The sequence below is a fragment of the Staurois parvus genome, unplaced genomic scaffold (genome assembly GCF_062004578.1).
Source record: "Staurois parvus isolate SC_StPar_1 unplaced genomic scaffold, SC_StPar_1.0 ptg000686l, whole genome shotgun sequence".
NCBI lineage: Eukaryota > Metazoa > Chordata > Amphibia > Anura > Ranidae > Staurois > Staurois parvus.
The window spans coordinates 4,584,685-4,600,791 of NW_028318482.1; the positions used below are offsets into that span (position 1 = coordinate 4,584,685).

The 16,107-nt window shown below is 40.9% G+C and overlaps 1 protein-coding gene across 2 annotated transcripts in view; it reads right to left on the minus strand.

Annotated features, from left to right (window-relative positions):
- Positions 1-16,107, minus strand: part of DNAAF3 (dynein axonemal assembly factor 3) — a 49,684-nt gene that overhangs the window by 7,769 nt on the left and 25,808 nt on the right. For both annotated transcript variants that reach the window (XM_089652581.1, XM_089652582.1), the window contains 5 exons: positions 13,000-13,176; positions 9,949-10,071; positions 4,896-5,018; positions 4,023-4,245; positions 3,268-3,382 (listed from right to left, as the gene is read on the minus strand). In XM_089652581.1, coding sequence (XP_089508707.1) covers positions 3,268-3,382; positions 4,023-4,245; positions 4,896-5,018; positions 9,949-10,071; positions 13,000-13,176 — 761 coding nt within the window. The remainder of the gene's footprint in view (positions 1-3,267; positions 3,383-4,022; positions 4,246-4,895; positions 5,019-9,948; positions 10,072-12,999; positions 13,177-16,107) is intronic.

Below are 16,107 nucleotides of genomic sequence, written 5' to 3' on the forward strand. Positions count from 1 at the left end.
TACCCATAGTCAGCTATACAGCTCCCAATAAAAGCAAAATTTCACCAATTTGGAAACCTTAAAAAAAGGTTTAATGCAATGCTGATTGTAAACATATGCAACACAACTCATTCTCATGTGTGACAACATGCAAAATAACTACTTTCAGTGCAGCATTAAATAAGCCACATAACTTTTTTTGCTAATTGTAAGAGATATATAGATATATATACACATATTGCATACATATATACACACAACTCTAGATCTATATATTCTATATCTATCTTCCCTGGACTTCGACACATGGATGAAACAGTTTGGGTAAAAGCCAATTATTTGAACATATTCTGGGCAATTCAAAAAAAAAAAAAAAAAACTCATGAATGACACCTTTCTGGCAGTAGTGCTTTAAACCGACAGTTTGCCCAAGGCCTCACTCACACGGGCATACTTAAGTGTAAGCCCATGCAAGGGCTGTTTGCGCCCACATGGGGGATGCACAGGTGTTCCAGGCTGTATCCCTGGTCCCATTCACCAGTCTCCTGAGAGATTCCCAGACCCCATTCAGTTGCCTAGGAGATTCCCCAACCAAATCCAAATGTACACAAAAAAGGGGCCAAGTTTACTAGTGATGTTATTACCTAAATACAATAATTCCCACATTTGGGACATGACTTGAGTCACTGGGGGATGGAGAGGTGGAGCCTGATTGGGAACTGAGAGACTAGTTTTCCATCAGATCCACCTCACTTTTGATTGACAGGATAGCATTGGGCAGATTTGAAAGCAGCCATTAAGTAATATATGTCAATCAACAGCAAGGTGGAGCTGATGGGAAACTAGTCTGTTCCACCTTTAGACTCCGCCCACATTACAAAAATTTCTTGGTCATGTGCCTGTCAATGTGACAGGCACAGTGGCCAGGGAGGAAGAGGACTGAGATAGTGTCCAGTATGGACACTCCAACCTCTGTCCCAGGAACAAAATTCAGGTACCTGGCTGACATGAATTGAACTCAAGCACCAACTGTAGCAATCGTGCACACAGAGATGGATGCAAACCTTCAGTTTGGCAAAGGCCTCCATCTTGTATCATTTTCTACTCCCAAATCAGCTTCCCTCCAAATCCCCCCTCCCTCGGTGTTGAGTGTCATGTGTTCTGTATGATGCAGAGTTCAAAAGGCAACAGGCCCAGTGGGAGAGCTCCATGGCTATAAAATCCCAAACTAGCTGGTGCCCAGATATCTCTTAGCTTCTCAATCTGGTATATCGTAAAGCCATAAAACCAGCCCTTCACTGAGCTTCAAAGACATTCCAGGTAGTCATAAAACAGACTCACATTTAAAAATCCCCTTTTCACCTATGATTTCATATCTTGGAATATGAAAGACTTACATAAAAACCAGGCATATATTCAGACCGGTCACTTTAATACAAGTCGTCTGATATATTACACCCCCTAGCTGACATCTACAGGAGAGCAGAAAATTATATCTCCTTAACCGTCCCAGCAGGCATGTCATATTTCATATCTAGACAGTCGGCAGGTGATTCTGCAGATTAATCTACTCATGGATAGAATGTTACATTTATCCAGGGAAAGTTATTACCCTGGTATCAACTTGGGAGGGATTTTGGTTCTAGCTGGGGTCTCCACCCAACACCCTCCCCAAATGAGGAGATTGGTTCTCTGCTTCAAGGAGACACCCTGCTGAGTTCCTAGAAAAGCTGTTATGCTTGGAGCAGAAAGCGAAGCTAAGCTGAGTTGAGTTGAATTGAAGTAGCTCCCTTTTAACATTGGAATTAACTTTGGGAGATAAGGCCCTTTTGCTCAGAAAACTTGATCTGCTTAACCCAGGACTTTTGCCAAGTACTTTATCTCTCTAAACTTCTCTGTTATCTCTTTGCTGTGTTCTCTCTCTCACCTACATCTTTTTCTGAAAATATTTTTATTTCACCCTTTTGACCTTTTAGCAATAAATCTTACTCTGAGTGTGTTGAATTGTTTCTAAAGCTCTTTATTGCATACTAAAAACCACTGTCTCTGAAGAGCGCTACTGTGTGTTTAAACCTCTGTATACCCTGCCTGCGGTGACAACGATTATTCAAACATCATAGTGTTATTGCGAATATTGCCAAGTTTCCGCTTTCTCGGTACAAAAAGGAGGTGGTGGCAGTGTGAAGGGGTAATTGCGTAATTAACCTGATCCAGTAACAATCGCTCCCAGACTGCCAGTACACAGATTGTGGTCCATTAGCTGGAAAATCTGTGTGTAGGGTGCAGCTGGCCGTGGCACTGTTACGCACGTGACAGCGCGCTTTTAGATTGGCTAGTCCTTCGGTCACGAGTTTGGTGATAAGGGCTGGGGTCTGACGCTGCGATCATCACACCAACAATTTCAGTGAGGTGGCCCAATGGAATGCTCCAGGAATTTCCCTATTGTATCTTCAAACCACAAACATGCCCCACACACCAAGCTTGCAATCCAAGTCAGCAGAGTATATGACCTTACTGCAGATTCAGGTCTAAAGCATTCTGAATACAATTCTGTCTCCAGACTGCAATCTCCCCAATTAACACTGTTGAGCTATACAGTATCTTCTTCCATTCTATGAGATAGAAAGTTATAACCCTGTCTTTAAAAAAAAACATAAAACCGCTTTTACAATCACATCCTAAAATGTACATAAACCTGTGAAGTTAAATAAAGTGAGAGCCAACCTGCTAATGTTTAATCTATCCAGCTTTGAACTTCCAACTGTCTCAATACCTTGCTCTCTCCACTAGCCCACAGTGGATCCGCAAGTGTGTGGCTCACACTGCTCCTTTTTTTACTTGCACCAACATTTACATTTTCGGAACAAGCTTTCAGGGTGTACCTGCTTCTTCTAATGTCTGGAAAGGTGCTCATGCAACGTTGGGTGAAAAGACTTTATATTCCCTATTTTTAGGCCAATATTAAATAATCTGGATATACATGTATTTTATGCTTCAGTGAAGTAGTAATTTTGCATTTTATTATCACACAAGGATGATTTGTGAATGAGGCCTAAAAGCTCAGTATTGTATGAAATTCTGCCCAATTTCATACCATGCTGAGCTTGCACAAAATTCAAACATCATAAAAATCATAAGCTGGAAAACAGTTACTAATTCTTCTACTTGACACGATGGATAAAAAAAAAAAAAAAAAAAAAAAAAAAAAAAAAAAAAAAAAAAAAAAAAAAAAAATCGCAAACAAGTTATAAAGGTCGACTTGCAGTGTCTTGCAACTTGTTTCATTACCTGCAAGAGAAAAAGACCAGGTTGAAAAGATTAAGGAATTTGCTTCTCCTGTGGAGTTCATTGATCCAACTGAGAGGCAGAAAATGTATCTCAATATTGTCAATCTTCATAAAATCTAGAAAAGATAATATAGACAAAACAAAGTTCAAACATGCTTATGTAATTATACGCTGGTCATCAAATTTTCTAGAAAGTAACAAACTACTCATGCTCCACTGTACTGGTGTGTACAAATTTTCATGTTGACCATGTATGAATACACAAGTAGTCCATATAATGAACATTATGTATAGTTATTCACTTTAAGGTCTTTACAGTAAGAGCTATGAAAATATGGAGTAGACTCACTCAAGAACTAGTTCTGTCCACCTCAAAAAATTGCGTATTTAGAATGCATCCTGTCTTTTTTTTTTAAAAAAACAAAAAGTTTAGCTGAATATTAACATTTATAGGTAATAACACCAGACTGTGGATCCAGGGAATTTCAGATTGCCTTCTGGGTATCAGGGAGGAATGCTCCCCGCCCCAACCAGCCATAGCAAAATTGGACCACAGTTCATAGGATTTTTTGTCTTCCTTAGGACTTACGGTGGGCATAGGATTTCATTATTACTTTTTCTCTACTGGTTGAACTAGATAGATTTTTTTTTTTTTCGACCAACTAGGGAAATATGTAAATTTAGCATCTTCACTTTGGATGCCAAAGGACTTTGTTCCAGCACAGATGCAAGATTTTGTTTAGACTAAAAAATTACTTGGAGTTTGGCTGAAATCCTCACAATCTGTACTCCCATTTTTCTTTGCAGAAGTTTCTTCTTCTTCATGGATAGTAGGTTCAGTTATAGGACTAGCCGATACAGTACAAGCACTGTTGCCTTCAGCCTCATCTTTACTCAGTGCCGATAGAGAGTATTTCTGGCCAGTGACCAACTCGTGAAACATTGATGTGATGTTGAATTTTGACAGATCTTGAGCGGTCTATGCAAGAAGAAAAAAATAAATAAAATAAAATATACAAGATACAACCCTTAGTTACACGTAACCATGAGCTTAGCTACTTCCCAGTGATCCATCATACTGGAGACAGGGCAGAGTACGGAGAATAAAATGAAACCCCCATTTTACCTCACCCTAACCTTATTTTTCTTTTTTTGGATTTAGGAATTGTGTGAATTTATCCTATGCAGATGGCCCCTCTGGATCACATAAAAACATAGCTGTTGACAAACTGTTATTTTACTAACTTAAATAGCCAAGCTGCTACTGTAAAATTAACTGTTCAGTTTAGGCGAGTGCTTCCTTTATTCTGAAACATTTTCTAAACCAGGCAACTTCCAAAAGACCAACGATGAAAACAAGCAAACTGTCCCCAAGCATCCCGCTATTCCATTATCCCAACCTTTAAATGGGAAGTTCTAACGCTACAGATTAATCCACATTAACCATGTTTTACAGATTTTATTAAGGCCAGTACGGTCTTTCAAAACTTTGCCTCTTTTTAAAGGGATTTAGGAAGGTGCATGTGTGCAAAGTGTCAAACAAAAAAAAAAAAAAAAATTGCTTTGTAGCCTTTTATTTCTAGCTTCACTGACCTTGATAAAAACGCCAAAAAGATATAAACAGCCAACCTTTGTATGTACGCCATTGGAAGTCTTCAGCAAGCTCTTCTCCTCGGTCTCTATGCCGTATGCTATGTATGGACTTGTAGTTATATCTCCCCAGTAACCTCGAGCACGGACCTTTCCACATCGCTAGGAATGACAGGGAGCATTTATACACGTTAAAAAAAATTATAACTGGAGATGTAGCCATTTTCAGAATTAAGCAATCACATTCAAAATCATGTTAAATAGGAGTCAGTACACACCTGCCATCATTTTAAGAGCCTCTGATTAACCCCAAATAGCATTCAGCTGTTCTGGTAGGTCTTTCCTGACATTTTATTAGCCACTTACAGCAAAAGCCATGGTCCGCAGAGAGCTTCCAAAGCATCAGAGAGGGATCTCATTTTTAAAAAGGTATCAGTCAGGAAAAGCAGGGGTGTGGAAATTTAAAAAAAATAAATAAATACAAACTACTTGTCCAGGGACTAAAATCGGTGTCCCAATCTACTTGTCCCTCATGTCAATCTACTTATCCTGATAAAAGCAGATTTAAATACAGTTTTGCCTAAAATTTGTTTTAAGTAATGTCTGGGGCTTTAAGGCGATTTAATATTTTTAACATTACACAGTTTATCTCCTCCTCCCCTCTCTGCCTGTGTGTCTCCAGCACTGCACCCGGGCACTAGCAGGGAGGGGAGAGACCTTGCAGTGTAGTGAGCACCGATTGGCAGCTTGTCAGGAAAGGGGAGTGTTGGACTTATCTTTTATTCCTTTCGCTACCAGAGCTGTTTTTGCATTATTTGCAGATGCTTAAAAAATAGTTTTAGGCCTGAAGAGGACACAAACCCCCCAAATATTATACATTTTCTGAAACCAGAGATCCTAGAGAATAAAATAGCGGTAGTTCCAATTTATGTCACACGATATCACAAAATTTCTGTAAAAAAATACAGTTAAGTTAATTTTAGCGCACAAAAAGTTATCCAATTTTTTTATGTACAATATAAAAAAAAAAACCCACACACTTTAGTACCCTATATTTCCTATAGGCGACACTTAAAGCTCCTTATAGGTCATCAGTATAGTGTACGGAGGAGGTCTGGTGCTAGAATTATTGCTCTCATTCTGGCATGCGCGGCGATATGCAACATATGTATCGCAATCCATGGTTTCATGTATTGGCACCCGAGTATGTGCTTTTAAGTTTGTGCGTGCATACACATGTGGGGGGGGCTTAAAACTTTGGGGGTGTAATGCTTGGGTGTAACTTCCATTAAGCAAAAAAAAAAAAAAAAAAAAAAATTTTTTTTAATCACTTATGGGACAAAGTCCGTGCAACTCTGTTACAGCCATCCAGAGCAGTGTGTTTGTTTACCAACAGTCCTCCCTGTTGTCTCAAAGCAGCCCTCCTCCCCGTCGGAGATCCGCAGTAATCACCAGCGGGTAATCACCAGCTGGGACCTGCTGATTGACAGCCACGAATGGTGGTGTGGGTGGGGTGAGTGCACGCCCCCTAGCCGGAAATGCAAAATTCACACGTGATTTTGCACACCCCTGCCGCCCTGTAGCAGTATATTTGCTATAAGACGGCAGGGATGTGGTTAAATTCATTTTTTTCCACTCAAGATTCTACAAACAATACCCCATAATGAGAACGTGAAAGAAGTTAGTTTTGAAATCTTTGCAATTTACTAAAAATAAAAAGAACAGGGGGGGGGAAACATACCACATGTACACAAGTATTAACAGCCTTTGCCATGACGCTCAAAATTAAGCGCTGGTGCATCCTGTTCCCACTGATCATCTTTGAGAGGTTTCCACAAGTTGATTGGAGTCCACCTGTGGGAAGTTCAGTTAACTGGACGTAGGAAAGGCATAAACCTGTCCATATAAAAAAAGGTCCCACAGTTAACAGTGCATGTCAGAGCACAAACCAAAACCATGAAGTCCAAGGAATTGTCCATAGACCTTAGAGATTGTATCAAGGCAAAGATCTGGGGAAGGGTACAGAAAAATGTCTGCAGCATTGAAGGTCCCAATGAGCAGTGGCCTCAGTCATCCATAAATGGAAAAAGTTTGGAACCACCAGGGATCTTCCTAGAGCAGGTCCCCCCAGCCAAAATGAGCGATTGAGTGAGAAGGCTAGGGAGGTAAACAAGCACCCGATGGTCACTCTGAAAGAGCTCCAGCCTTTCTCTGTGGAAAGGGGAGAACCTTCTAGAAGAACCACCATCTCTGCAGCACTTCAGTCAGGCCTGTATGTTAGAGTGGCAAGACGGAAGCCACTCAGTAAAAGGCAAATGGCAGCCCACCTGGAGTTTGCCAAAAAGGCACCTGAGGGACTCTCAGACCATGAGAAACAAAAACCTCTCGGGTCTGATGAAACAAAGGATTGAATTCTTTGGCTTGAATGCAAAGTGTCATGTCTGGAGGAAACCAGGCACCGCTCAGCACCTGGCCAATACCATCCCTATAGTGAAGCATGTTTTTCAGCGGCAGGAACTGGGAGACTAGTCAGGATCGAAGGAAAGATGAATGCAGCAATGTACAGAGACATCCTTGATGAAAACCTGTTCCAGAGAGCTCTGGACCTTAGATTGGGGCGACTGTTCATCTTTCAAAAGGACAACGACCCTAAGCACACAGCCTAAAAAAAAAAAAAAAAAAAAAAAAGAAGTGGCTACGGACCAACTCTGAATGACTTGAGTAGCCCAGCCAGAGCCCAGACTTGAACCCAATTGAACATCTCTGGAGAGATCTGAAAATGGCTGTGCACTGTACGCTCCCCATCCAACCTGATGGAGCTTGAGAGGTACTGCAAAGAAGAATGGGAGAAATTGCCCAAAAAAAAAAAAAAAAAAAAAAAAAAAAAGGGAAGGTGTGTCAAGCTTGTAGCATCATACTCAAAACGACTTGAGGCTGTAATTGGTGCTAAAGGTGCTGCAACAAAAGTATTGCGCAAAGGCTATGAATACTTATGTATGTTTTGTTTTATTTTTAATAAATTGCAAATATTTCAAAATGAACTTTCACGTTGTCATTATGGGGTATTTGTAGAATGTCGAGAAAAAAAAAAATGAATTTAATCCATTTTGGAATAAGGCTGTAACCTAACAAAATGTGACAAAAGTTAAGCACTGTGAATACTTCCTGGATGCACTGTATTTTTAGTGTGCACCATAATAATGCAGACTAGAAATAGGACCTCTCCTGCCACCAACAAACATGAAAACTCTTAACCTGGATACAGTGTTGACAAGCAGAAGGGTTAAAAACACAGGATTGCATGAACATTTGAAGGATCATGCTCTTGTTACTGCTGTTTTGACATTTTAGGTTTTGCCATTCCAATATCCAAAACTATATGAAAAAAAGGTTTTGGCTTTAGTTATACTCTGTAAAATCCATTTCTTGGAGCTTGTTAAGGAACAAAGATTTCCAAGACAAAATTATACTGCCTACAGGAGGATTTGGACCATGAGAGATGGGTAAAAAAGTATTTTGCAGCCACTGCTTCTGTTCAGAAAATGATGCACAGTTCGAACACCCAGACAATAAACAAATGTTTTTGACATACTGGACCTGAACAGATATGGGAGAACAGTTTGTTGATTGAGAGTAAAGTCTGACAATGCCATAGTGTGGTTTGACTGAATCCAACTGGACGATCCTTCAGTGGGTATATCTAGTGTTGTAGGGTTCAATCAAATCACCCAAAGTTCCAGAATGCAGATTGGGCCCACGTCTGCTTCCAAAGGGTGTTTATGACTCTTCCTAAGCCCTTCCGATTGACATCTTCCAAGACTTAGGAAAGCAGAACTTTCTCAACGTCAGAGCCAGACTTCTCAGCCACCAGGCTAATGACCCATACTTTGTTTAGTCTTTTTACAAACTAACCTGCCTGACACCAAACATGTTAAGCTGAGGAAGCGCCTGGGCCTAGACGCCGCACATTTGTGTTCATATAACAAAAAAAACATGTGCCGAGAGCGCGCGCTCCCAGCACACGTGAGGTACTCACAGAAAGGTCCTGGTCTGCACTTTCGATCAGGACCTTTCCCGTTCATGTGACCGGCCATGACATCACAGCGGCCACATGACGCTAAGCCACGCCTCATCTACCTTCCGGCGCAAGAACTCTTCACGTCGGGACGATCCGGCGTGAAGGGGTTAAGCACTATGATGGAAAGCGGATTATGTAAACCAACAAATTTAATCATTTTGGAAGAAACTTGATGGTATGGGTAGTTTCAAACAAAACCAAATATATGCTGCAAAATTTGTAGGTTAAAATCTGTAATTTGTTATCTCACGACTAGACTACTGCAACTCCCTCCTCACCGGCTTACCTCATCACAGACTATCCCCGCTTCAGTCTATCCTGAACTCTGCGGCCAGACTCATCCACCTTACCAACCGCTCCATATCCGCCACCCCCCTCTGTCATTCCCTCCATTGGCTTCCGATTGCCCAACGCATAAAATTCAAACTACTAACATTGATGTACAAAGCTATTCAGAATACTGCCCCAAACTACCTCACCGACCTGATATCCAAATACCACCCAACCCATACTCTTCGCTCCTCACAAGACCTCTTATTCTCTAGCTCCCTGGTCTCCTCCTCCCATGCCCGACTCCAGGACTTCTCCAGGTCTTCCCCCATCCTCTGGAACTCACTACCCCAATCCATCAGACTGTCATCTACCCTCCTCACCTTTAGGCGCACCCTGAAAACCCATCTCTTCAGGGAAGCCTATCCTGCCCTCACCTAACTGCCGATCTCCTCCATTCCATCCCTCACAGCCATTTCCTCCTGTACCACTATCCCCTCCCTCCTAGATTGTAAGCTTCAAGGAGCAGGGCCCTCGAACCCCTTGTGTATGGTCTCATGTACTGTCTCCCACTATAATGTACAGCGCTGAGCAAACTTTTTGGCGCTATATAAATACTGAATAATAATATTATAATAATAATAATAATAATAATAGTGACGTGTGCTGGAGACGCAAATGGAAAGGCAATGTGCAGAAGCAGCTTTATTTACAACACAGAGGGGCCAAGCTTCCATTACTCACTTGCGTTACACTCATGTGTGAAGCCAAGGTTTTATTTGGGACATCATAGATTCCTTCACGTATCATAAATGCAACTCCATTTTCTCTCCAACGATTATATTCAATAGCATTAATTATTACAGCCTACAAAACACAAAGCATGAGGAAATTACAGATGGCTGGTGGTTTTCATTTAAGTATTATGCAGTCAAGGAAAGGGGGGGGGGGAAAAAAAAAAAAAAAAAAAAAAAAAAAACAACACACACCACACACAATATTGTCTACAGAAACAAGTTGACAGCAGCCCAATCCACCCAGACTAAAAGATTAAGGTCTAGGAGTTCCATGAACAACTGCCAGCTAACTACTCTCAGTAAGAACAATCCAACTGACTTGTCCTATGTCTGATCGCTTTGGTTTCCGCTTGTATTAAACAACTGCGGCAGTATTGACTGCAGGCTGCTGGTTTCTAAATAGGTGCTTGTTTGCTTTTCTAGGTTTACATATATGGGTTTTTAAAGGATTTATAAAAAAAAAAAAAAAAAACCCACCCACAAAAAAAAACAAAAAAAAACAAAAAAAACCACACCAGACATATCACTTTTTTATTTATTCCCCCAAATATGCGGTTTGTTACTAAATGAATTTTTGTTTCAGTAGGTGTTCTCCCATCGAAAGAAAAGGGAAAGTTACTAAGGGTAACCTCAAAATTTACCTTTATGTTGCATTAACAGATCTAATAAGCAGATAAAGGAAAATAAATGGATGATCTCCCTCTGTGTGATCTATGCACTATGCAGGTTCCTACCCATTTCTGCTCTGAAGAAATAGCGGTTCACTGTGTATAGAACGAATCTGAATGGGAGGGATGTTTCATTATTAATCAGCTAATGCACTAGCATTAGTGTTCCAATTAGCAACTAGCACTAGTGTTCCAATTAGGAAAGTTGTAGGGCCTGCATCCCTTTCTCAAAACAAAAACATTTTGTTGCAGAGCATGCCTAAAATCTGACTAGGTGCAGACTTCTGGGAAAGTCATTTAGCTAATCTAAAAAGCAGGGAACTGCATGTTCAGGGAGGTTCTGTGTACAGAAGGCGTCCATGTTGCCATATTTCACTTTAAAGAAAAGTTACATTGCTGCAGAACGAAAAAGGCTAAGGCAAATTCTAAGTAAACCTTAAAATTACAATATGGCTTTTTACCTTTAAAGTAATAGATATTGAAATTTTACACGATGAGCTTAAAGTCAAAATTAAAAAAGCATTGATATTTTACTAGAATGCAATCAGGGTGCATCTACAGTGATTAATATGCAGCCATTTTAGGAATTCGGGCTGTTGTGTTATGCTGTAAATGTTACAATACCCTTTTAGGGATTAGAACACCTGTCAGTTTTTATTGCAGTGTGTTCCCCCATTAACCACTTGCCAACTGCGCTATAGCCAAATGACTGCTACAGCACAGTTATCCAGTTCTGGGAGGGAGTCATATGCCTTCCTCCCAGACCGCACCCTTCTACAGACACAGGTGATCACGTGATGTGGAAAAAGCCCAATCACAGCTGCCTTTTACCACGTGATCAGCTTTGTCCAATGACACAGCAGATCACCGGGTAAATGCAATTGCCGGTTATCGGCTGCACTTTCCTCACACTGTCACAGCGTGCAGAAAGTACTGCCAGTAACTGGCAATTGTCAGAAAATTGATCAGCACTGATGATAAAGTGCCACCCACCTGTGCCCAGCAGTGCCACCTAATCAATGCACATCAGCAAAAGGAGAAAAAAAAAAAAAAAAAAAAAAAAAAAAAGTACCTGTTTGCAACATTTTATAATAGAAAACAAAAAAACAAAAAACAAAAAAAACAATCTTCAAATGTTTACCTCTTTTTTTTTTTTTTTTTTTTTTTTAACCACTAGCCTACAGGGCACTTATACCTCCTTCCTGCCCAGGCCAATTTCCAGCTTTCAGCGCTGTCACACTTTGAATGACAAATTATGCGGTCATGCAACACTGTACCCATATAAAATTTTGATCTTTTTTTGTGACAGATAAGAGCTTTATTTTGGTGGTATTTGATCACCTCTGGGTTATTTTTTCTTAAACCAAAAACCACTGAAAATTTAAAAAAAAAAAAAAAAAAAGTTTTAGTTTTTGTTATAAAATGTTGTAAATAAGTGATTTTTCTCCTTCACTGATGTGTGCTAATGAGGCTGCAGTGATGGACACTGATAGGCCAACACTGATAGGTGGCACTGATGAGGAGGCACTGGTGGGCATTGACAGGCAGCACTCATATGGCACTGTTAGGTGGCACTGATAGGCAGCACTGACTGGCATTGATAGGTAGCTCAGATGGGCACGGATATTGATGTGCACTGGTAGGCACTGAAATGTGGCACTGATGGGCATTGGCAGGTGGCATGGATGAGCACTGACATGGCACTGATTGACACCGACAGGTGGCACTGCTGGGGCTACACTGATAATCAGTGCTCTGATGATCAGTGTAGATGTCCCCTCCGAGGAATGCAGATTACAGACTCTCCTCTCGAGCTGTCAGCGTGACAGCTCGTGAGGAGAGAAATGCCGATAACTGTCATTTCCCCGTTTACATGTGATCAGCTGTGATTGGACACAGCTGATCACATGACAGCCGACATCGTCGGCTCTTTTCATGGATCGGGGATCCGCTGTGTCCGAGGGACAATGTTGAATGACTGCGCAATTGTCATAGTGTGGCAGTGCTGAAAGCTCAAAATTGGCCCGGGTAGGAAGGGTTATAAGCGCCCAATAGGTAAGTGGTTAAGCAGATTCACCCTCTATTTGTCATGTTTATGGTCATCAATCAAAAGTGAAAGTCAAACATAGTAGACCTCAGCTATTCAGAGCCGACTTGCGACCTTTGCACAAAAGTTTGTTAAATTCCCCCGATCTTTTTCGAATATACTGTAATAGCCAGTAGAGCACCTCTGTCAACAATCCAATTCAAAGCCGATCTTTAGCGTGCATACACATTTTTCAATATAAAAACACCTATATATTAAACGAGAGGTTTTAAAAAAGTCCTACCCCATGCTCATGTAGCTTCATATTTAAATCCCAGTCATAGGCACCTCTTCTGGAGTCATATCTTCTTCCCAAATACTGACGATTCTTTACATCCCAGTACCGGTCAATAGGAAAGAGCTTGGGTTCTGGAGATTGCCAGAACTTAAAGATGTATTCCAGTTCGTCCCGCTCTTTGAACTACAAGAGGATAAAGAAGTAGTACAAAGTCCATGATACAGAAGTTAAAATGGTTGATATTCAAATAAGAGCCATGCAGCAGGTTGCCATATCTACTGTTATTAGGGACCGATACACTAGTTCGAAGCTTTTTTTTTGTAGCAATCTATGGTGTGCATCTTGGAAGATTTTATCATTGAGCCCGTCATACTTTGTATACCGTCCTCCAAGTTTGAGTAGTTTTCTTTTGCTCTCACAACTGTTATTTTAGTTGCCATGAATATAATGTTAATTTGATGGTGTTCCCCTTTAATCTTGTTTACATTCGTTCCTACAGCATGCTCTATAGAACAATGGGATCAGGAGCAGATTGTTTTGACATCCTGGTCTTCGCTCTGGACCCTGGCTGCCATTGACAAAATGAATGTTCCAGTGCAAGTGCTCCCATGGGCCGCAGGTGCGGCAGAGACCAGCTGCCGGTTTCAAAACTGGTAACATACAGCCATGTTAAAAAATGGCGACTGGGACTCGTAGTTAAAGACACTAAAAAGTATCCATTTGCAGTACTTATCTTATTGCAGACAGTGTCCAAAATAAAGTACAATCGATCACTGAAACTCAGAAATTCCAGCACCTCCTGACTCTGCTAAGCTTGGTAGTTCTTTCTACAAGGGTGAAATACAGGACCAAATGTTGTCAGGAGGCATTTTAGGGTCATTAGACATACACTGCGCATCATATGACCAAAGTTTCATACTTCCTGCCCCTCCTCAATCCCTATTACCAAGCGGTTCTGTTGGGGTGTCACCACATTTGTCTGAGAATTGGTGGTTCCTTGAGACTGTGCAGCAAACATAGGGAACCAGAGTGGCCGTCTTCAGCGGTACTTGGTCTACACTCTTGCCTCTGCACCCCTCGCCAGCACCAAGCTGGCCCTCGTCAGCAGAGAAGAGAAGGCACCCTTAAGTGTAGACCAAAAAAAAAGAATGCATTTTATTGCACACAATAAAAAGCCACTTACAGGAGAGCGGGTAAAGCGTAGCATATCTAGTCTGTCAAGGGCAAACGCCACAGTGTAATGGTCCCATCACTGCCATGTGTAGCAACCAGATCCACTGTCACTGTTCCAGGCTGAGCCAGCAAGGTGGACGCCCAGAAGTGAGGGCTGGAGCGCAGATCGGCATTATGGCATCACCAGGCGTCGTGATGTGATGCGATGCGTTTCGTGAGCATACGCACTGAAGATCACATAACAGGCACACTCCTTTATCAAGCGGCTAGAGCTACGCCATGGCGTTTGCCCTTGACGAACTAGATAGGCTACTCTTAACCTGCTCTCCTGTAAATGGCATTTTATTGTGTGCAATAAGTTCTCAGTCTACACTTCGAGGCTCCTTATCTTCTCTGATTTTACATGTACTCCTGGAACAAGCTTCATATCCAGACAAGGCTGCCAGAAATGGAGGGACTATACATTTACCATGCCATAGAACTATATTAGCAGTACTTTTGTACCTACAAAATGGTACGATTATTCATGTAACATGTAACCCTAATTTGAGCTCAGCATTAGAACTACTTATTTGTGGACTTCACCATACATACATGTTAATTTACTGCTACAGGGAGGCAGGGGTGCGCAAAAATCTACATACATACATACTCAAGATTGCATACCCTGGCAGAAATTGTGAAATTTTGGCATTGATATTGAAAATATGACTGATCAATAAAATTTTTTTTTTTTTTTTTTTTGGCATGAAGGATGATGATTATAGGAAGCCATTTATTAACAAATAGTTTGGATCCTTTTTAAATCATAACAGAAATCACCCAAATGGCCATGATCAAAAAAAAAAAAAAAAAAGTTTACATACCCTGGAATGTTTGGCACACAAGGTGACACACGTGTTAAAATGCCAATTAGAGGTTAATGTCCCACATCTGTGGCTTTTTAAAATTGCAATTAGTGTCACTGTATAAATAGTCAATCAGTTTGTTAGCTCTTACCTAGAAGTAATGACTAGGCTACATACTGAGCCATGGGGGATCAGAAAAGAACTGTCATAAGTCCTGCGTAACAAGGTAATGGAATTTTATGAACATGGAAAAGGACATAAAAAGCCTTGAATATGCCAGTCATCACTTCCACGACGGAGAAAATTCAGGGACCTCTTGATACCAAGCCAAGTACAGGTACACCAAGAAAGATTACAGCCACAACTGACAGAAGAATTGTTCAGGATACAAAGGGAAACCCATTGGTAACCACAAGAAAAATACAGGCTGCTCTGGAAAAAGACAGTGTGGTTGTTTTGAAGGAACACAATATGTTGACAATTGAACAAAAATTAGCTGCATGGTTGAGGTGCCAGAAAGAAGCCTTTACTGCATCAATGACACAAAGGCCTGGTTAGGCATTACAAGGTGTTGTCAGGCATATTATAACTTTTTTGTGGCATTGGTGCAGTAAAAGCTTCTGGCACCTCGACCAAAAAGCTTGTTTTTGTTCAATTATCACCATATTGTACTCCTTAAAAACAACCACACCATCTTTTTCTAGAGCAGCCTGTATTTCTTTTGAGGTTGCCTGTGGGTTTTTCTTTGAATCCCGGACAATTCTTCTGTTTCTTTTAAAAAAGCTTCTAGAATGCAAACGCGCATAAAACGCGATACGCAAAACGCGGCTCAAACTGATGTTTTTTTAACCTACGTTTTCCAGCAGTCAGTTTCCATTGTTCAGAAAAGGTTTTCCCAAACGCCCCGTGTACATGAGCCCTTAAAACAGGACAAGGCTGACAGAAATGGACCACACAAAATGACTGTCAGGATAGCTTCACATGACTGCCAAGTGGTTTTGAAACCAGAGCAAAACTGGAACTAGAAGCACTGCTTTTTGTATTCAAAATGGATTCACGTGTTCACTTTCCTAACAAGGTATGAAAAAACATT